General features: G+C 31.1%; 1 protein-coding gene across 2 annotated transcripts in view; it reads left to right on the forward strand.

Moving 5' to 3' along the window:
* The window catches only part of LOC139512101 (copine-8-like), a 38,426-nt gene extending 16,216 nt beyond the window's left edge, over positions 1-22,210 (forward strand). Inside the window, exons 10-20 of one of the 2 annotated variants that reach the window (XM_071299490.1) lie at positions 120-161; positions 1,183-1,258; positions 2,174-2,227; positions 3,914-3,975; positions 5,417-5,575; positions 5,978-6,050; positions 7,642-7,769; positions 16,254-16,356; positions 18,258-18,315; positions 18,801-18,874; positions 19,656-22,210. In XM_071299490.1, the coding sequence (XP_071155591.1) occupies positions 120-161; positions 1,183-1,258; positions 2,174-2,227; positions 3,914-3,975; positions 5,417-5,575; positions 5,978-6,050; positions 7,642-7,769; positions 16,254-16,356; positions 18,258-18,315; positions 18,801-18,874; positions 19,656-19,817 (991 nt within the window). In that variant the 3' untranslated portion in view covers positions 19,818-22,210. The remainder of the gene's footprint in view (positions 1-119; positions 162-1,182; positions 1,259-2,173; positions 2,228-3,913; positions 3,976-5,416; positions 5,576-5,977; positions 6,051-7,641; positions 7,770-16,253; positions 16,357-18,257; positions 18,316-18,800; positions 18,875-19,655) is intronic. The other variant, XM_071299499.1, reaches the window with a different exon arrangement.
* Positions 22,211-24,365: the final 2,155 nt, after the last annotated feature.

Consider the following 24,365-nt stretch of genomic DNA (forward strand, 5'->3'; position numbering starts at 1 on the left):
AAACTAATGCTAGAAATACTAAAGATAGGCAATTGTTTTGATAAAACATTTTCAAGGGAACTGTGTAAATGTGGTATTTCCTGTAAATGCATTTAATTGGACCTTTGATATCTTTTCAGAGTAATCAAGGTTGTATGTAATGACTGGAACAGTGATGGCAGGTAAATAAAATCAGTGTATTGTAGAATGTAGACTAGTAATATGAATATAAATTGAAAGGTGTTCTGCCATAGTTTTTGAATATATACAGAATATGTTTCAAAAAGTTATAATTGGGCTTTAAAATATGTTTACATATAAATTTCAAAAGTTGGTGGATAAAAAACAAAATTAGCAAATAGTATTTGGTTAACTTTTTTTGAATTCTTCCATCAAAGAAAATCTTCTCATTATTTTTTTTTTCTTGAACAACTGTTTTTTTACATTTTCAGAAATCATTTTTATTCAACCAATGTTCATGATGTTGCAACATATATTTTAGGTATTCAAAGTCTTTATCCTTCCAAGCATATGAGATAAACAGCACTCTATAATGAAACATATTGTTTATCCCCTTTTGTTTAACATAACTTATGCCACCAATATGCAGAGTATTGAAAAATGATTCTGTGAAGAATATTCCAAAGAGACTGATTTTAATGATAACCTAAAATACATGAACATTTCTAACTAAGAATGATTAGATACCCAATATCACTTTTGGAAATTTATGAACTTAGTTTCAACTATTGGAAAATGACAAATCTGAATAAAAGACAGAGTTTATGATAAAAAATTTAAGATTTATATTAGCCTCTTTTTAATGAAACAAAACTTTAATCTGCTTAATAACTGTCTTCTGGAAGCAGACATGTTTTTATGCCCCATTTATGGGCATTATGTTTTCTGGTCTGTGCATCTATTCATCTGTCCCTTCGTTCGTTCATTTGTCCGTCCGTCCGTTCGTCCCACTTCAGGTTAAAGTTTTTGGTCCAGGTAGATTTTGATGAAGTTGAAGTCCAATCAACTTGAAACTTAGTACACATGTTCCCTATGATATGTTCTTTCTAATTTTGATACCAAATTAGAGATTTCCCCCGATTTTCACGGTCCACTGAACTTAGAAAATGATAGTGCAGATGGGGCAAACGTGTACTAGGGACACATTCTTGTTTATGTATAAATATATTTCCTTTTTTACAGTGTTGATCTGATTGGAGAATTTACCACAACAATAAGTGAAATCAGTAGAGGACCAGGATCCAGTAATCAGTATGGTGTAGGTACTAATTATTCATGATAGTAGGAAATTGAAATTGTTCATAAATTGTACAGAAAAGAATGATCGAAAAATCCTCAAAGGCTGTTTTATATTTTCATATCAAGCTAAAAACACCAAAGAAAGGTAAAAATATATGACAAGTTAGATGCGAAGTAGATATTCAGTCACAACTTCAGGTACAGTGTAACCTGAATTAATCAACTCACTGAAGGACCAGAAAAAAATGTTGGATTAAGCAGGGTGATAGAATACTCAGTTTTTTTCTGCAGGGATAGGCATATTTTGGGACCATCAAAATGTGTCGGCTAAAACAGGATGTTGGAATACTCAGGTGTCGGATTAGGCAGGATACACTGTATATAGTTTATATCTTGATTCTGCTCAGATTCTTAGATAGAAAAAATATAGGTTTTACTTGGCATAAAATGTTAATAAAAAATTGTCTCCCTTTGATTGCCGCTTTTTTTTTTTACAATTACAGACAAAAAAAGCCCCCTTCACTCTCAAACTTGATCTGCACCTGATAAACCACCAAAATGTACCAATTATATGCTGTTTTCGAATTTTCTAACAAATTTGAAAGTTAACAAAATCAATGTCATATATTTTCCTATCTTTCTTCCGGGTATTTTTTCAATTATTAAAATATATTTTTACATATACATTGTATCTAAAAAAAAGTGACAAAAAAAAATAATTAGAATTACCGGTAAGAAAATAACAATTTTTGTGAAAGCGACTGTCTTTTATTGAATTGGTAATTATTGTCTTGTGTTTATATCAATATAGATAGGTGAAGTCACTTGAGATATAAAAAAAAAAGTCATGTTGTTTCTTGGTTTATTACTTTGCTGTCATTTAATGTAAATGCAGTAACATTTAGTATTTCACTGCTGTTAACTATCTTAACAGCTTATAAATCCAAAGAAGAAAGAAAAGAAGAAAAAGTATGTAGACTCGGGACAGGTATGTAGAAACAATATCAATAAAGACAAAATTTTAATATCTCAGTTTACTTGCTACTGATCAATTTCACTTTGTTGACATTGTTATATTACTTGGGCTATTTGGGGGGAAAATTCCTGCATAAATGAAAACATTTAGACAGAATGAAGGCAAAATGTAATATAAGTTATCTACGTTCATATCCGTAGATATGGATATTTTAACACCCTGAAGTACCCCAGTACACCTTGAGGCGTAGCCGAAGGGTGTACAGGGTACTGAAGGGTGTTAAAATATCCATATCTACGGATATGAACGTAGATAACGAATTTATCTCTGGTCTTAGTCCAAATTGGACGAGTTTTATGGAAATTCGGGTACAAAGTGTAACGTGAAAACAACGGTTTTTTCATTATCTAAAAAAGTTTTATTGAAATTTGGAAATTTTACATATTTTTTACGGGGTGTAGGGTACTACCTTTGATAGAACCCTACAGATAATCTAATATAAGATGTTTTTAATACGGTGACAGAGAAACTGGATTGTGTCAAATTTGGCGCTCAATGTTGTGAGAGTTGCGTCATAGATGGTTGAATGTCAACGTGGGTCATTTGCATAGCTAGGTCAGTAGTCCCATTCCTTGAAAATGTGTCAGTCAAGTGATGCATTTAATGAAATGGGTGTAAATGATCGGCATAATAGGACAAAATTGTTAATGAATTAAATATTTAATAACAAACATCATGGATAATCTACAGAATTCAATATTTCACAAGGAGCAATCATGGAACTAAGGAAAACTTGCGTGAAGTTCCCCGGGATAATTGTTAGCAACGTCCGGGGATATGGGTTAGCAACACCCAGGGGCTATGGGTTTTGTAACGACGTGCGTTAACCAATCAAAATCCTAGATATATACTAAGCCGGGGATAATTACTGTTATTCAGAATTTTTATATGTACATTTATTATCATGAATGTTTGACAACTGACAATGATGTGAGAAAAGATAGTAAGATTCCTCTACATGTGTAATAGACAATTAGTAGCAAGAGTTAGAATATAAGTTTTGATCATTATCACAATAAGTAAGTATAGTTTTATGATTTAAAATAATAATATACTATGGAATTTGATGTACACAGCTGTTTTTGTTGATAGACACTAAATTTGATAAATAATAGAATTTTTTTTTTAAAGATTTTGTGAATGATTATATTAGGGATATACACATAAAAATCTTCTTAAGTTGTAAAGATCACTATTCTTGTCATGCCCTTAATGTAGGCAATGGGGGGCATTAAGTGTAACCCTTGACCATTCTTCCTTCCACCCCATTTTCGTATCAGCACTCTAAGTTAAGTTTTCCTCATCCAAATTTTATGAAACTCATACAGAATGCTGAGAAACCAAAACATGCAGACATAGTTAAAAAAAAAAATGGCAGTATGTCAAGATCATTTCTAGAGTTATGCCACTTTTCTACATTCATGTCCTAAGACACATTATTCATTTATTTTAAGTAGAGTTTAAAAAAAAAATGAAACAATTTTGTTTAAACTTATTGTTCTATGACAATAAACACAAAACTTTATTAATAGAAGTATATTGTATCATCTAATTAAATGATGTTGTTTGTAGATTTGATTGTTTTAAATCATGAAAAGAACACATTTGTGAATGATATTGATTTTTTTTCACTTTTAGGTGTATCTAATGTCAAACAAAATAGAATATCAACATACATTTTTAGACTACATCCAGACAGGGTAAGAACAAAATGTACAATATTTTTTAAACTTTGCTTACAGAAATATTTCATTTAAAAGAAAGGAAAACAGGTACATGTCTATGTTTTGTACACAACTTCAATTAAATTTCTACAAACTAAAAAAGGAATTATACAAAAAAAAAATAGTAAAGATCAATCTGCTCATAAGGCCAGGATTTTTTAATTTGTTGGTTTACGGATCCGCCGACCCGATTTTGCCGATTCCTAGAATAAAAATAAAATTGACTTTTCATGCTTTTTTATTTCGCCGACCCAAACAAATACATTATCCCTGAAAAATAATTAAATGATTCTTTTTTTATGAAATGAAATGCATGAATCACTGACAAAATTGATAACACTCTCTGTTGTGAAAAAATAAAACTTCCAGTTTACGTTTCTAAAAATAGACAAATCAATTATAACTGACCTTGAAATGTCGTTTACGCAAATAATTTTGCGGAACGAAATCTGTGTTTAAAACCCATTCACAATAAGTTCGTTTCCCTTATTTGTCATCAGTCTGTAAGATGCATAATCTAATAGAAATAGACTTGTCCAAATGTGGACAGGTGGAAAGCACCTTGGAAGTAAAAGTTCTGAATATCAACAAGTCATTTAGAATTTTCTTGTTTCATGGATAAAAAAAATAAAAATATCGTCCATTTGGATAAAAAACGGGAATGCATGACACTAGATTATAAACCCGATATTCTCGTTTTTTCCGTGGACGAGTCTATTACGTTTTTGACACGTGTGTTGAAACTTGTTTTCGTAAGACCTTTTTTACATTTTTTTCTTTATCAGTTTTCGTTTTTGAAGATCATTACTCACCAAGTTTTCTGGAATTGATTAAGAGCTACGCGAATTTGCTTTTCTTGTTTGTGAAAAGACGATTTAATTTCGTCTTTGTCTGTGAACACCCCCCTTTTTTACGGCAAATCATTAGACAATGGCATGGGATATTTATGACAGCTGAGCAAGAATATTTCATCGAACTAAAATTTGAAATGATGACAAAATAGCATAAAAAACATTTTGTTAGAATGATGAAATGTATATTTATTTTGCATTTTTTTTTTCTGTCTTATTTTTTGAAAGATATTTTTTTTTCTTTTTTTCCCCGACCGACCGACCCGACTTTTTTATGGGGAAAATCCGTAAACCAACAAATTAAAAAACCGTGGCCTAAGGCTGTTGACATTCTCATATCAGAACATTAGCAGAAGTTACATAATAGCAAAGTCCTAAAAATATTCCTTTAATCCAATTATATAAGACAAAATTCAGTATACTTATTTGGTTTGCATCATTTACAGTTTTAATTAATAATTATTTTTAGAAAAAAAAACAATTCAATATCTTGCCTATTACTTATTGTAAAATGAGTTTTCCTTCTAAGGATTTTAAAGTTTTGATAATGTTTTGTTCTCTTTTAGCAGCACACAAATGAATTTCACAGTAGCAATAGATTTTACTGCATCCAATGGAAACCCAAGTAACCCATCATCACTACATTATCTTAACCCTTATGGTTCTCCTAATCAGTACTCTGCCGCAATCATGGCTGTAGGGGAGATAATTCAAGACTATGACAGGTATTTTTATTGAAGTTGTATCAGAATATTGGAAATATGAAGAAAAAAAAGAACCTTTTGAGAGAGCAATAAAGAGCAAAAAATATTGAAATTGCATACCACACAAAGCGTCCTGTTTATAACCATTGTATATAGAGTCGGTGTAAAATTATTATAAATAATAAACTATTACAATCATTATTATCATACAACAACCTTTAGCAAAAGTTGAAAACAGAAAGATATATTGATTTGAATATAGTTTGAATAGATGTTGAAGTTTCAGTTGCTTTTATTAGATTAGACATCGAAACAAAATTACATACTGTAATGTCCAAACTTTATACATGTACATGTATTATTTTTCACTTCCCATTGAATCTCTTGGCATTTACATATTTTCAAATAATTATATGCTTTCAGTGATAAATTGTTTCCTGCCTTAGGATTTGGTGCTAGAATGAGTGATAATAATGTTTATCATGACTTTGCTTTGGTAAGATTTATGTCCTATACAGATATTATAAAACATAATAAATACCAATTGCGAAAGATCTTTCAATTAAATCTATGGTAATCATTTTGTGTTTATAAGTCATTTATGGATACCTAATGGAGGTTTGTCATATTTAGAATAACTGTCATGTTTCTTTTAAAGGATTGCTTCATTGTTTATCTAGTACTGTCCAGTAACTTTAAATTGTTGGAAATTCTTTGTTAAAAATGTTGATTGTACAAACATCACAGATCTGGCATACAAATTTTATTTTATAAATGACACTTTTATGGATTAACCTAGGCTTTCATCGGGTACACCAAAATCCCAAATTTTAAAGTTAGGGATGTAAAAATACTTGGCAAGCTGTATGACCAAATGAGACCTAAAATAAATTTTAGAAAATCTACTAAATGGATACAATATATAAAAGAAGATGTGGTATGATTGCCAATGAGACAACTGTCCAAAAGAGACCAAAATAACACAGACATTAACAACTAAAGGTCACCATACGTCCTTCAACAATGAGCAAAGCCCATAAGAAGATGTTGTATGAGTGCCAATGAGACCACACTACATCCAAGTCACAATTTGTAAAATTACCTTTATAGGTCAAAGTACAGCTTTCAACACGGAGCCTAGGCTACATTGAACAGAAAGCTATAAATGATAAGTGTAAAACCATTCAAACTGGGAAATCAATGGTCTAATCTATATATAAAAAGGAGAAACACTTATGCTAAATCAACTTTGATAGAGGGAGTTGCAATCTTATTATCTTATAGTTTCTTAATTATTCAATGGAAAGAATCATATCAGTGGCATAGCATAGCATAGATTACTGCTTGGATGATTATCTCTAGAACTAATAGTATACTGGCAAAGGTATTGGCCCAGTGCTTGAAAATGAAAATAATGCTATAAATTTCATGCATCCCAGAGCACATCTTAATTTTTGCCTTTAATCCTCTGGTTTGCACAATCAGAGGAAATTTACGGAATTTACGAGAATTTGAAATGAGGGAACATTTTTTTTAAAAGAAGCCAAACTAGTATACTTTTTTGACATAAAATGGCGTTTTATGTACAAAACACTTGGAATGGACATCATTCAGTGTGAGGAATTTGTACAGCCTCATAAAATTTTTCAAAATTTTGTCGTTTTGGGTTAAAAAATTACGATTTGGGGTCAAAGAGCAGAATTTTGAGAATTTCACCTAGATAATGCCGAAAATTTGAAAATTGAATATTTTATGAAGAAAAAATTATCAAAACTGAACAAAACTGTGAACATGGTGTTAGTGAATGAAATAAATACACAAATAACTACAAACAAGTTTTTATTGACATTTATTATGAAGATCTCCCACTTGAGTAATAGTAGCCAGGGAAGCCATCATCTCAGGGTAGCTTCTGTCTGGGCAGCAATCGGTGAAAGGGTTAAACATCTACCATTATTGTTGTCAAAGATCTGCAGAAGTAAATGCACTCATTTTGTAAATTTACAGTCAAATGTTTAAATTTGGAATGTGTTTTATCAGTATATGTTTCAAAATAAATATAAATTCTCATTTTGTTATTTTTTCAGAATTTCAATCCTAATGATCCTCAGTGTCAGGGAATAAAAGGAGTTTTAGATGCTTATTATCATTCCTTAAAAAATGTACAATTATATGGACCAACAAACTTTTCTCCTGTTATAAATCGGGTTACAGGGTAAGTAATATATGTTCAAAATTTAGAGTTTATTTGAGAATAAGCAATAACTAATAGGTACAGGCTGTGCCAAGTTCTTATATACTGTAAAGATATTACTTGGAAAAGAATGAAGTGGCTTGATAGAAAACTGTTTAAATTTTGAAACAGGATCATTGCACATGTTTTCTAGTACATCACTTAATTATATGAGTTGTCTCCCCAATACAAATCATTTAATGAATGGCTATTATCTATTTTGAATTTATTGAACCATAAAACTAATTTTTGACTCTTCACATTGAATAATCCGCGTTCAATAAAATCAAAATAAATTATTGCCATTCATTATAAATAAATTTCTATAAAAAAATAAGCCTCAAAGAACTTTTTATCATTTATATTAACAATAACAACGTGCACACATGTTGGCGTATGAATACACAACGTCGACAGAGTGGGCGTGTTGCAGTCAAAATTGGCAACATTGAAAATAAAACTAATAATTTTAACCAATCAGAAAGAAGACAGTAAAAACACCAAATTTATTTATATTGTTTTTATACGACCGCAAAATTTGAAAAATTTTTCGTCGTATATTGCTTTCACGTTGGCGTCGTCGTCGTCGTTGTCGTCGTCCGAATACTTTTAGTTTTCGCACTCTAACTTTAGTAAAAGTAAATGGAAATCTATGAAATTTAAACACAAGGTATATGACCACAAAAGGAAGGTTGGTATTGATTTTGGGAGTTTTGGTCCCAACATTTTAGGAATTAGGGGCCAAAAAGGGCCCAAATAAGCATTTTCTTGGTTTTCGCACTATAACTTTAGTTTAAGTTAATAGAAATCTATGAAATTTTGACACAAGGTTTATGACCACAAAAGAACGGTTGGGATTGATTTTGGGAGTTTTGGTTTCAACAGCTTAGGAATTAGGGGCCAAAAAAGGGCCCAAATAAGCATTATTCTTGGTTTTCGCACAATAACTTTAGTTTAAGTAAATAGAAATCAATGAAATTTTAACACAATGTTAATGATTACAAAAGGAAGGTTGGTATTGATTTTGGGAGTTTAGGTCCCAACAGTTTAGGAATTAGGGGCCAAAAAGGGACCCAAATAAGCATTTTTCTTGGTTTTCGCACCATAACGTTAGTATAAGTAAATAGAAATCTATGAAATTTAAACACAAGGTTTATGACCATAAAAGGAAGGTTGGTATTGATTTTGGGAGTTTTGGTCCCAACAGAATAAGGGGCCCAAAGGGTCCAAAATTAAACTTTGTGTGATTTCATCAAAATTGAATAATTGGGGTTCTTTGATATGCCGAATCTAACTGTCATGACTGTGTATGTAGATTCTTAACTTTTGGTCCCGTTTTCAAATTGGTCTACATTAAGGTCCAAAATTAAACTTAGTTTGATTTTGACAAAAAATGAATCAGTTAGGTTCTTTGATATGCTGAATCTAAAAATGTACTTAGATTCTTGATTATTGGCCCAGTTTTCAAGTTGGTCCAAATCGGGGTCCAAAATTAAACTTTGTTTGATTTCATCAAAAATTGAATAAATGGGGTTCTTGGATATACCAAAGCTAACTGTGTATGTAGATTCTTCATTTTTGGTCCTGTTTTCAAATTGGTCTACACTAAAGTCCAAAGGGTCCAAAATTAAACTTAGTCTGATTTTAACAAAAATTGAAATCTTGGGGTTCTTTGATATGCTGAATCCAAAAATGTACTTAGATTTTTTATTATGGGCACAGTTTTCAAGTTGGTCCAAATCAGGATCTAAAATTATTATATTAAGTATTGTGCAATAGCAAGTCTTTTCAATTGCACAGTATTGCGCAATGGCAAGAAATATCTAATTGCACAATATTGTGAAATAGCAATTTTTTTTTTAATTAGAGTTTTCTTTCTTTGTCCAGAATAGTAAGCAAGAAATATCTAATTGCAAAATATTGTGCAATAGCAAGATTTTTTTTTAATTGGAGTTATCTTTCTTTGTCCAGAATCAACTTAAATCTTTGTTATATACAATATACAATGTATATTCACTTTTTACTACCAACTGATAAATTAAAATAATCTTTACCATTCAGTGATAACAAGCAGTTTTTTTTACATCTTAATATTTTATGATGTATTTAAATGAGTAGTTATTGTTGCAAACTCCATTAGAAATTTTAATTGAGATTAGTTTTGGAATAAGGGAAAGGGGGATGTGATTAAAAAAATTGGGTTCAATTTTTCTCATTTGAAATTTCATAAATAAAAAAGAAAATTTCTTCAAACATTTTTTTGAGAGGATTCAACAGCATAGTGAATTGCTCTAAGAGAAAACAAAAATTTTAAGTTCATTAGAACACATTCATTCTGTGTCAGAAACCTATGCTGTGTCAACTATTTAATCACAATCCAAATTTAGAGCTGAATCCAGCTTGAATGTTGTGTCCATACTTGCCCCAACCGTTCAGGGTTCAACCTCTGCGGTCGTATAAAGCTACGCCCTGCAGAGCATCTGGTTAAATTTTGAACCAGTGAAAATAAAATTTCAGTGTGAAAATTTTGATGCAAAGATCAGAAAAGGTTACTAGTATACTATACAATGTATTACTTTTCAATGTTTTTAATGGAATATTCCAAAGGTAAGATAAACATTTTTGAATTATTAACAAGCATAGTGGAAATTTATTTTTGTGTATGTTTTCCAGTTAAATAAGCAATTGTGAGTAAAAATAACAGCTCCTGTTATTGAAAATTCATAAATATATATATGCAGCTTACTAAAATGAAAGTGCATAGCAATTATTATGTCAATTTGTCCATTTTTAGCTCACCTGTCCCGAAGGGACAAGTGAGCTTATGCCATCACTTGGCGTCCGTCGTCGTCCGTCGTCTGTCGTCCGTCGTCTGTCGTCCGTCGTCTGTCGTCTGTCGTCCGTTGTCTGTCGTCGTAAACTATTTCAAGAATCTTCTCCTCTGAAACTACTGGGCCAAATACTTTCAAACTTTAACTGAATGTTCCTTAGGGTATCTAATTTATAAATTGTATCCGAAGTTTTGATCTATCAACAAACATGGTCGCCATTGCTAAAAATAGAACATAGGGGTCAAATGCAGTTTTTGGCTTATAACTCAAAAACCAAAGCATTAAGAGCAAATCTGACATGGGGTAATATTGTTTATCAGGTCAAGATCTATCTGCCCTGAAATTTTCAGATGAATCAGACAACCTGTTGTTGGGTTGCTGCCCCTGAATTGGTAATTTTAAGGAAATTTTGCTGTTTTTGGTTGTTATCTTGAATATTATTATAGATAGAGATAAACTGTAAACAGGAATAATGCTCAGCAAAGTAAGATTTACAAATAAGTCAACATGACGGAAATGGTCAGTTGACCCCTTTAGGAGTTATTGTCCTTTATAGTCAATTTTTAACCATTTTTCGTAAATCTTAGTAATCTTTTGCAAAAATCTTCTCCTCTGAAACTACTGGGCCAAATACTTCCAAACTTTAATTGAATGTTCCTTAGGGTATCTAGTTTGTAAATTGTATCCGAAGTTATGATCTATCAACAAACATGGTCGCCATTGCTAAAAATAGAACATAGGGGTCAAATGCAGTTTTTGGCTTATAACTCAAAAACCAAAGCATTTAGAGCAAATCTGACGTTGGGTAATATTGTTTATCAGGTCAATTTCTATCTGCCCTGAATTTTTCAGATGAATCAGACAACCTGTTGTTGGGTTGCTGCCCCTGAATTGATAATTTTAAGGAAATTTTGCTGTTTTTGTTTATTATCTTGAATATAATTATAGATAGAAATAAACTGTAAACAGCAATAATGTTCAGCAAAGTAAGATCTTCAATTAAGTCAATTTGACCAAAATTGTCAATTGACCCCTTAAGGAGTTATTGCCCTTTAAAGACTTTTTTCACAATTTGTTCATCATGTTGACTTACTTTAAAAAATCTTCTCCTTTGAAACTGCTGTATCAATTTCAGCCAAACTTAGGCTAAATGAGTTTCAGAGTATCTAGTATAAATTTTATATTTTATTTCCTTGTATGTCAAGAAACATAGCTCCTATGGCTAAAATAGAACATAGGAGAAAATGATTATTTTGTTTGGCTTTTGAAGAAAATAGGACGATCCAAAAAACATTTAAATAAATTGAAAAGCCAAAATAATCATTGATGAGAGATTTAACCAAAAGAATTAAGGTGAGCGATTCAGGCTCTTGAGAGCCTCTTGTTTTATTAGCTATTTGTTTGTATTTTGTGCCTTTGTTTGTTTGTGGTCAATAAGTGTACCTATTTGCATTTTGCATCTGTAATACCTTTTACATAAGTGACTTCATTGCAGTGTTACTTCATGGAATCATTAGTTCGATTTTTGCATTATTAATTTTGATTTTATTATTTTGATTTAAATAATTTAAAGGGGAGGAATTAGCTGTTAATTTCATGTTCAACCAAATTCTCATATAGGATTTATTTTCCCCTGTATAAAAATGTTGCTGAGGACATGTAAATCCATCTGTGTGTTTATCAGTCCATCTGTCCATCCTGTCTTATTAGCACTCTCACATGTACAATTCTTGCCAGATATTTATGAAACTTATATCGTAGGTTTATATCAGCAATGTCTTTGATGAATTTGAAAATCAGTGCCTATCAATAGTTTTTAAAAAGTTGTGCCCCTTAAATTTTTTGTTTATATGCAAATTGCCTTGAGAGCACTTTAATAAATACAACTTTTGCTAGATTTTTATGAAATTTATATCATAGGTTCATAAAAGCAATATACTCAAAGATTCATAAATCAGTGCTGATCAATTATTTTTAAAAAGAGTTATTCCCCTTGAAAATATTGATCATATGGAAAATTTTAATGTTATTGCTCTCATGTCTTTAATTATTGCCAGAATTTTATGAAACTTATATCACAGGTTCATATCAGCAATGCATTTGACTATTTCGAAAATAAGTTCTGATCAAATATTTTTAGTGAGTTTAGCCCTTTGGAAATAGAAATTATAATAGAAATCACTTTGCATTTGCTCTGAAGCTTTCATTTGTCTTGAGATATTACATGTAATAAAAAGTTTTAAAGAAAAGAACGAAAAAAATGCCATTTTTAGCTAATGCTATTGTACCTTGGATAGATGAAATATGAGCAATGCAGGGACATATGAACTCAGTAATATATTTATAATTATATATTACATATCAAAATGAATATTCAAATAACAAAAAGTCCAATAGAAACAATTAAACAATGCATAGACTTGTTAAAATGTATCAGTGCATTCCGTATATCGTCAGATTATCGGAATTCCAATGGGGACTAACTGTGCACCACTTATTGCGGACCTGTTTTTGTATTGTTATGAGTTACAATTTATGACAAAAATAAGCAAAGACCCATCGAAACATATTGTCTATTCTTCTTACCAGCACACTTGGTACAATTAAAAACCTGATAATAAATTGTTCAAATAAGGCCTTCGAAAATAGTGGAATAAATTACTTTTGGAGTGTCAAGAACTCGTTGGAAGTACTTGATAAATTGCATGCTTATATTGGTGATTTTGAATCTGTTCAAAGTTTTGATTTTTCTACCCTGTATACCACATTGCCTCACATTCTCATTAAGAAAAAATTCACACACCTAATTAAATGGGCATTCAAAAAATCAGAATGTGAATATATATGTTCAAACCCTTTTAGGTCATTTTTTAGTAGCAATAAACAAAAAAACTATGTTAATTGGACATGCTTTGATACTATATATGCCCTTGAATTTTTACTAGATAACATTTTTGTTCGCTTTGGGGATTCCGTATATCGTCAGATTATCGGAATTCCAATGGGGACTAACTGTGCACCACTTATTGCGGACCTGTTTTTGTATTGTTATGAGTTACAATTTATGACAAAAATAAGCAAAGACCCATCGAAACATATTGTCTATTCTTCTTACCAGCACACTTGGTACAATTAAAAACCTGATAATAAATTGTTCAAATAAGGCCTTCGAAAATAGTGGAATAAATTACTTTTGGAGTGTCAAGAACTCGTTGGAAGTACTTGATAAATTGCATGCTTATATTGGTGATTTTGAATCTGTTCAAAGTTTTGATTTTTCTACCCTGTATACCACATTGCCTCACATTCTCATTAAGAAAAAATTCACACACCTAATTAAATGGGCATTCAAAAAATCAGAATGTGAATATATATGTTCAAACCCTTTTAGGTCATTTTTTAGTAGCAATAAACAAAAAAACTATGTTAATTGGACATGCTTTGATACTATATATGCCCTTGAATTTTTACTAGATAACATTTTTGTTCGCTTTGGGGATTCCGTATATCGTCAGATTATCGGAATTCCAATGGGGACTAACTGTGCACCACTTATTGCGGACCTGTTTTTGTATTGTTATGAGTTACAATTTATGACAAAAATAAGCAAAGACCCATCGAAACAACATCTGATAAACAAATTTAATAATACTTTTAGATATTTGGATGATATTTTGGCTCTCAATAATGACGACTTCAGTATGTATATTAATGAAATTTATCCTGTTGAACTTACTTTAAATAAAGCTAATACTAACAATGACCACTGCCCTTTTCTCGATCTTGATATCTATATCACTAATGGAAAGCTGAATACTAAAATTTATGATAAAAGGGATGATTTTTCATTTCCTATCGTTAATTATCCGTTTTTAGATGGTGACGTTCCCTTGTCACCATCTTACGGTGTTTATATATCTCAACTTGTACGATTCGCTCGTGTATGTAACAATGTTTTAGATTTTAACGAGAGAAATTTATGTATTACTGAAAAATTATTACACCAGGGTTTTCGATATCACAAACTAGTCAAAACATTTACTAAATTTTATCATCGGTATAAAGACATCATTCGTAAATATAGCTCAACATGCAGACTTCTAATACGTTCAGGTATTTCACATCCAATTTTTTATGGTAATATTCTTTATAAAGCACAAAGGTGTCAGTATTCACCTCAGAAACTTACAAAACCTTTGAATAGACTTATTAAGAAGGGATATAGTTACGATACTGTTGTCAAGTCATTAAAGATTGCATATTTTGGCGTTAATATTGAGTCACTGATAAGGTCTTTGCATCGGAACTAAACACATTTATTCTAAAAACAGTTGTTGGCATGACACGGGTTATGTTCTTCTCATATATGTTATGATGGTATGATACTAAACCCCTAACGGGAAGGATTGTGCCTGATGTTCATATGATGAAATCATAATCTTTCAGTCAGTTTAATTGAAGTCTGGAGCTGGCATGTCAGTTAACTGCAAGTAGTCTGTTGTTATTTATGTATTATTGTCATTTTGTTTATTTTCTTTGGTTACATCTTCTGACATCAGACTCGGATTTCTCTTTAACTGAATTTTAATGTGCCTATTGTTATGCGTTTACTTTACTACATTGGTTAGAGGTATAGGGGGAGGGTTGAGATCTCACAAACATGTTTAACCCCGCCGCATTTTTGCGCCTGTCCCAAGTCAGGAGCCTCTGGCCTTTGTTAGTCTTGTATTATTTTAATTTTAGTTTCTTGTTTACAATTTGGAAATTAGTATGGCGTTCATTATCACTGGACTAGTATATATTTGTTTAGGGGCCAGCTGAAGGACGCCTCCGGGTGCGGGAATTTCTCGCTACATTGAAGACCTGTTGGTGACCCTCTGCTGTTGTTTTTTATTTGGTCGGGTTGTTGTCTCTTTGACACATTCCCCATTTCCATTCTCAATTTTATGCATATCTTAAACTCAACACCGTATAATTATCCATCAAGATTACCTCAGAAAACTTCTTACACCAATAAAACCTAATATAAACATAAATATAAAAATAAATAGACAGACGTGCAATTGTACAATGACGATTGTATAGATCTGTTTGATGTCATTCTATATTTTTATCATTGTTTTACCTGTTTAAGAACATTTGTTTGTGGGATCACTCAACAAAATGGTAATTTCGGGTGTCTCCTTTGTTTCACTTTGCAATGCTGACATTCATTTTTTAATGAACCACATACTAAATTGAACCAAACTTACTGCTAATACTGAAAAAAAATCTATATTCCGTGTTTTTAAAGTTTAAACACACAAAAATCATTTCTCATTAAATGGGTGTCAAAGAAACTCTCTGAGATCACGCTCCTTTTATTATAATTTTAGGTGCTTCCCATATCAAACGTTATCTTTGCCATTCTTACTAATGAAGGGGCATCTTGTATCCATATTTCCTTTTAAACCAGATTTTAAATAAAATGTTCAAAAGATCTTGAATACATATGATTTATCTTGTTGCATAATGGTGCTTCCCATAGCAAAAGAATGACCTACCCTATCTAGAAAATGGATAAATCATATCCCAAACTGCTAAACACAAACTGGATTTTTTGAAATTTTAACAGACATTTGATTTTTTTTTTCAGCTTTGCAGCACAACAACAAGATGGATCAAATTATCATGTACTATTAATAATAACAGATGGAGTTATCACGGACATGGAACAAACTAAAAATGCCATTGTACAGGTAAGTCATATCTTAGAAATAGTAGAAAGAAGTCAATTACACAGTACACTAGGAATGAGAGTTTCTCTGCTGAAATTTGGTGCTTCTCTCTGGGTTCCTGATTCTGCTCAACATACTCCTTGATATAAACAGTTTTATCCATTCTGTTGTCACCTATATTTAAGTAACAAAAACATTAAATTATAAATATCGTAATTTTTACAATGAGCTTCTTTGAATTGTTTAACAAATGTATAAAGTAGGGATGTCAAAAGATCTGAAATTTAATACTCGGATACTCGGTCATAATACTCGAGTACTCGCAAGTACTCGGATGAATCTTAAACGTCTATTGAAAAGTTTAAGTTAGATTTTAGGTGGGATGCAGTGCTTTTGTTATTTAATACCTTTCATAAACACATTGACAAAATACAAATGTACTACAAACATAGCTTGCTCCTCTGTTTTTTGTGTCAATGAAACAATAAATAAACGACTGCCGTTTTTACAAATAACCTATCATAATAGTAATTATTGTTTGTTTACGTGTTTATGAACCAAATTTCAATAAAATCAAAATATTTTATAAGCAAAAATCAAAAATATTTGCATTTTAAGTCCGACAAAGTAGACAATATATTTAGCATCTGTTCCTGAGGAGTTGGTATTTTTTATAACACGATTTGTCTATTTAAAATTTGTCAACAAAAATTATGATATTGGACTTCAAATTACTTGTGCTTTTTCGTGTTGCTCAGTATTACTTTTTCTGTGGGTTTTTTTGCACTATCGTTTGTCTGATTTTCTTTTTTTTCTTTAGCCATGACGTTGTTAGTTTATTTTCAACTTTTGTGGTTGAATGTCGCTCTCATACTTTCGCATATCTCTAAATTGTAAATGAAACAATTATAGTTAAGCTTTAAAAAAAGAGTAATTAAATTAATTTAAATATACATCTCATACCAATCAGAAGTCTTGATTAACAAACAAAGGTAAGTTTTTACGGCTTGTGATGAGCTAATTATTAATCCACGAAAGTGTTGATCCGTGTACAAACACCGTTAAAAATGTCTCAATCAGTTGTGTAGGGCTCCCCGCAGGTTACTTTGATTTTGTGTTCGTTTAAAAATATGATCTGGTCAACAATTTCAGACGAAAGACTGTTAAACTCTCTATTTTTTTGTTACAAGGAGTGCACATGAAAATATTCCCTCGAAAGGAAAGGACGTTGCTGTTACTACTATAACAGATAGTATCCTCAGGATAAACATAATAATGTTATTAATTTATTTTATTGAGTATTACGAAGGAGAAATTTCAACAGAACTAAAATTGAGTGGAAATGTGAAGAGAACTATCTCAAGATGTATAAAAAGCAAACGAGTATCCGAGTACTAAAACTGTACTCGAGTACTCGGTCTTCCGAGCGAGTACCCGAGTACTCGAGTACTCGTTGCCATCCCTAGTATAAAGGTATTAATTCCCTTAGCATATTATTTTTAATCTGTAGCATCCCTTGCAAGTAAGAGACAAAATCTTAATCCAAATATGAGACAAGTGAATACAGGGTTACATTATCAGATGTACTTATAGATTATCGTTGATCATCTCAACGAGATTGATTTTCTAGCTTGAGCCAGTATGGTGAAAGCGAGAAAAGCAATCGAGTTGAGATGACCAATGATAATCTGTTTATCACTATTTTACCTATGACGACGATGTCAATGTCATGTCAATTAAATAAGCAACACCACATGCGTCCTTAGTTTCTAGCGATAATTTCCATCTCAAGCGAGAAGCTTGATATGAAAAATTATCACAAAAAGGGTTAAAGGAAAAATGCACTAAATAGCAATAATAACATTTATTTAGAATTGAGAACTAATATGATTTATGCATTGTTTATCTATTTATTTTTTCAGGCATCTAGATTACCTATGTCTATTATAATTGTTGGGGTTGGAGATGCAGATTTTGAAGGTAAACACATCCAAAATTCTACAAAAACATATATTACATAAAGTATTGAAGGTTAAGTTATTGGTGAAGATTTATTCATAAGGAATTATATTCAGTTACTGTTGTGCAATCGAAATATGCTGACTACTACATTACATTCAGCAAGGATTGGAATAGTTAGACTTAACTTTACAAATCCTTGCATTCATTATGATAAGTTTTATATCACATAGCTGAGAGGTGATAGTTCAGATAATAAACTATCATAATACAAATATGAAATAAAGATGCAAAATTTTATGCATACCGGTAGATTATTTTGAAGCTAGCTTTGGAAAAAATTTGACTTTCACTAAATGAAATTTTTGAGTCCTGAGAAAATGTAACTTTTATTAAAACACACCTTGCAAAACCTTTTTCACTTAGGTATGAACTTTAACCCTGAACCTTGAAATATTCTGTATTATGTATCCAGCTCAGCATTTTCCCTATTTTATACATTCTAGCAATGAACATATTGGATGGTGATGATGTACGAGTGTCGTCTAATGGACAATATGCTGATAGAGACATTGTACAGGTAAATAATTACATTAGATGTATGTTTCATTATAATACTTTATTCTGATTAGCTAACAGCACATCACGTGTTATTCCGTAAGCAATTGTATCACTCAATAAAACTTTTCATTCATGATAACACGTGGTCCCACAATAAAGTGCACAGGGGAATTAAATAAAAACAATATAAAATTCGTTTTTTCTTGATCATAGCTAAAAAAATGTAATTATAAGTATTGAATGCTTCTTTTTGTAACTTCATAGGGTTGTAAAAGCGTTGACCATGTGCACATTTTTAGAATGAAAAATGTACTTCGGTCAACGCTTTTACACCCCAATGAATTTACAAAAAGAAGCATTCAATTCTTAAATATAATAATAACCAGATGTACCTCTCACCATACAACTGTCATATCATATAAGTGAAAAAAATTATGTATGAAAATACTGGGTAAATTTGAAATGAAATATTAAAGAAGATTTTAAATTCATCTCATCTTATCAATTTCTTTAAATAAAAGGACAAGGAAATTTATGACATGCACCCAATTAAAAAAGATCGTGAGTTTAAATTACTTGATAAAATTGAGAATGGAAATGAGGAATATGCCAAAGAGACAACAACCCGGCCAAATAACAGATAAAAACCCAAGGTAAGTATTTATTCAATGACATGTATTTCAATAAAATTGAGTATGGAAATAGAGAATGTGTCAAAAAGACAACAAGCCAACCAAAGATTCCTTTTGTCAAGTATTTTACTGTTCGTGCTTTTATTAATATTTTTTTTTTCATTTTAGTTTGTTCCTTTCCGGGACTTTATTAGAAATGGTACCAGTATGCTCACAAGTCAGGCTGCTCTTGCTAAAGAAGTTTTGGCTGAAATTCCTGACCAGTTTCTGCAGTACATGAAGAAAAAAGGTGTCAAACCAAGACCTAGAACAACAGCTCCACCTATGTAAACATTTTCAAATGAATAGACTTAATGTGTTCATCATTTTCCCAGAATTACATTATGAAACCTAATTATTCAATACAAAAAATTGTTATTTTCCAAGACCAATGGATTGGGCACAAATGAAACAATTCAGAATTGAGTACTCCTAGCTAGTCAGGCTGCTATCTGTTTTCTTCAAATAATGAGTCAACATTATTGGACTAATGGAATGATACATCAAAAGGTTTTAACAGATTAATTACAGCTCCTTGAGAAAAAGAAGCTTTTAAATGCTAAAATATTAATGTAATTCTAGCATAGTGTTGCTGTTTAAATTTGCTGTTATTAACTGTTAAGAATTCTACTCTACTGACATAAAGCTATGAGCCAACACCTTTATTCAGTTGTAGATCCCATGTTGGTGGGGTGCTTAATAGAGGGTGTAAAGTGTAAACCCCTTTTTTGTAACAAGACCCATATTTTTTTCAGGGGGGGGGGGGTGAAATTGTTAAATAAAAAAGATTTTTACCTTTTTTTGACAACAACACCCCCTTTCGTAGGACCCTGGATCCTCCTGCTAAATGAAATTGTATAATTCTTCATATGTGTATTAACTATCTGCAATATATTTTCAAAGGGGCTGGCAATGATATTCTTTAACAATTAAAATTTGTCAGACTCCTAAGAGGTAGATACTTAAGTCCCTGGCATGTAGGGTGTCCTAATTGAGAATATAAATAAAAAAAGTGTTGTGCTCTTTCTATCCTTAATTTTTAATTATTTGATGTGCAATGTATTTTATGGTGGTCAGTCTGATTAATGCCTTGATATTTATATAATCAATTGTGTATATATTTGAATACTAAAATGTGCATTATAATATTTTACTACATTTATTAGATATTATTGTTTTTACATTCGCAATGAAATCAATGACCTTTGGCAGATGAAACATGTATAAAAACTTTCACCTTTCATGCAATCAAACACTTGGAATTATTTAAAAAGGACAAAAATAAAAATAATTACAACAATATGAAAGTGAGTATTCACAAAATAATTAGAGCTTTTAGTGTAAAAGAAATATTTACAAATAAGAAAGTGCTTTGATTGTGGAATCTATCTCTCTTTTATAGTTTTTTTTTTTATATTATGATGTTGTCCTAGGTGCCATATTAAATCAGAAATGTCACAAAACATCTTTTATCTTCAAAAAAAATCTGTATATGGTTTAGCATGATGATTGATTATTTGTTAAAATTCTATTTTTTAACAATTGGGCTGTTCTTGCTGACTTTGTAAATCAGTTTAAAGTAAAAGGGTAAAATCTTCTAAGGTTGTTGGTAATGTGCATGAAAGACAAACAAAGTTTTAGATTTATTTGGGGACTTTAAATTATTAGCATTTTAAGATCCAGTATTAAAAAGTAAAGAAAAGGAGTATTCACATTTTCATACTTCCAAATGCTAAATAATAAATTTAAAACAACAGTATTTATACCTAATACAATGTAAAATTGAGAAAGGAAATGGGAAATGTGTCAAAGCGACAACAACTCGACCATAGAGCAGACAATAGCCGAAGGTTACCACTTTCGCTACTTCAATTGTCCAACCTTTAATGCACAATAAGTATTATGATTCTGAAAAACTACGGGTAATCTTTCAAATGTTTTTTTTCTTCATTTACACACAATGCATATGCTTCTTAATAGGGTACAGGGTTTCATTTAATGAATAAGTTTTCCAACCAGTATACATAGGATTTATGAATATTTAAATGAACATTTGTGAGAATGTGTAATAATGTATTTTTTTTTTTACTTTTAGTAAACAGATTTTATTATTCATTTAATGTGATATATAAGTATTAGAGTAGATTTTTATTCTGATAAGTACATTTTTATTGCTCAAATATTTTCATTGACATACAAAAGTGAGTAGTTCAAATGCATGAAGAATAAACATGACAAAATATATTTAGCATTTTGAAACTTTATACATTTGTTTATTAATTTATATCAGAAAGGCATTACAAGTTACAAGCATTTGCTTCGTAACTTTTCTGTTCAATTTGAACTTGGCAATGAATAATGTTGCGGAAATGAAATAGCTTGCTTCAGGTGACTTACCATTGATTCACATAAGCAATAAAGTAACAACTGCTGATACTTGGTTAAAGAGCTTTTTATGAAATGAACAATTTAAAAAGACCACTTAGAAGATTTTAGTGAGCACTTATTACTGTTGTTGTTATGCTGTAGATTGTTGCATTGTTATACAGAAAAATGTCATGGTACACTGTATACAATTAGTTTTAATCATTAAGTTGTTTTAACCTCATTTTAAGTTAGAGTATTTTTACATTTTCCATAATATAACTTTTTTATGTTACAATAAATATTTAAAATATCTTAAATATGCCTGTGTTTTTATACCAGATAGTCTTTGTCCCTTAGCTTGAACTATGTTTCTCAGTTATAACATATCAGTACCTTTTATAGCTTTATATACAGTATAAGTTTACTCATTGTTGAAGGCCATACAGTAAGCTATAATTGCTTAAATCAACATCATTTGGACTTTGTTTGATATTGGTTTCATTGGCAATCATTTCACATCTTCCTGTAAATACTGAAATAATGGTGTGCATTTATTATTGTGATTTTGTCATTTTTGACTAAAATGCAATTTTAATTTTTGTGATTCTCAGAAAAATCCTGTTTGATTCATATAAAATATTTCAAAAAGCAAGTTTAAGTTATTGCGATTATAACTCTGGCATTTTTCATTAAAATAAAAACATCGCAAAAATTTCTGAATTTACAGTATTTATACCAGATACCTTTTACAAATAAAACTCCCAGCTGTCATTAGTAATCATGTACTTGATTCAAAAGTGCCATTTGTTGCTGGATAAAAAGGTTAGCTGATTGTTGCTCTTCTTGTGATAGGCAACCTTTACAAGGCAACCAACCAAAACCAGCTGTAGAAAAGTGTGATGAGCTGATAATCAACCTACATGAGACATTCTCCAATCTGAAGAAACAAGTACTACCAATGTGTAATGTACCATCTGTTACCAGTTACAACATACAGGAACCTCTTTATTTATTGTCCATCTTTCACCAGTAATTCCCAAATAACTTTGTTAATTAGCCTATTGGTTAATGTTTGTATTGGAAAAACAAACTCCTAATTTATAAAGGATTGTGCTTCCTGTCTAAGAAAACTGTACATTTACTACAATTTTATTATTATAAGCTTTTAATTTATAAAGTCATCAAGAAAAAGTTCTCTCAAGATATGGTATATGGTATGCGGATCCAGGGGTGCCCCTTTGGTGGTGAAAATTTGGTTATACATGTATAGGGAATCACTGAAGCATGACAGGAGCAGGCTCCCCATTAAGCCAGTCAGCATGTCCCCCCTTATGAAAAGTTCTGGATCTGCCACTGAGGGTGTATATCAACTTGAACAAATCAGACCGACAAACTTTTAGATTTAAGATCAGAGTAATGTCCTTAATTTAAGAAATAGTTGCAATAGCAGTAAAGGTATGAGGTTGGGTTTTTTTCGTCGAGCCTGCAACTTTTGTCGCTGAAAGCACAACATAGGAATAGTGATCTGGCGGCGGCTTTAGCTTACTTCTTAAGAGATGTATATTTTAGAAGGTGGAAAACCTGGATGCTTCATACTTAATATATAGATGCATTATGTTATGAAGTTTCCGCCTGTCATATGTATATTGTCCTTAACCTACTTTTCATGGTTCACTTACTACTTGAAAAGAAAGTTAAGACTTTTAGTAATGATAATTTCTTTCTTATTATGCCTATCAGACAGTTTTCATCTGACCTTGGCCTCATACATGGATCATAGAACCAGGTAAGTCCATATATCAGATACTATAAGCAATATGTTTACTATATTTGGTGCATGGAATGAATGTAAGGTGCACATGTCCAACTGGCAGGTCTCATCGGACCTTGACCCCATTTTCATAGTTCAGTTGTCAAAGTTAAGTTTTTATACGACCGCAAATTTTGAAAAAATTTTCGTCGTATATTGCTATCACGTTGGCGTCGTCGTCGTCGTCGTCGTCGTCCGGCGTCCGAATACTTTTAGTTTTCGCACTCTAACTTTAGTAAAAGTGAATGGAAATCTATGAAATTTTAACACAAGGTTTATAACCACAAAAGGAAGGTTGGTATTGATTTTGGGAGTTTTGGTCCCAACATTTTAGGAATTAGGGGCCAAAAAGGGCCCAAATAAACATTTTCTTGGTTTTCGCACTATAATTTTAGTTTAAGTTAATAGAAATCTATGAAATTTTGACACAAGGTTTATGACCACAAAAGAACGGTTGGGATTGATTTTGGGAGTTTTGGTCTCAACAGTTTAGGAATTAGGGGCCAAAAAAGGGCCCAAATAAGCATTATTCTTGGTTTTCGCACAATAACATTAGTTTAAGTAAATAGAAATCAATGAAATTTAAACACAATGTTAATGACTACAAAAGGAAGGTTGGTATTGATTTTGGGAGTTTAGGTCCCAACAGTTTAGGAATTAGG

The sequence above is a fragment of the Mytilus edulis genome, chromosome 1 (genome assembly GCF_963676685.1).
Source record: "Mytilus edulis chromosome 1, xbMytEdul2.2, whole genome shotgun sequence".
Taxonomy (NCBI): domain Eukaryota; kingdom Metazoa; phylum Mollusca; class Bivalvia; order Mytilida; family Mytilidae; genus Mytilus; species Mytilus edulis.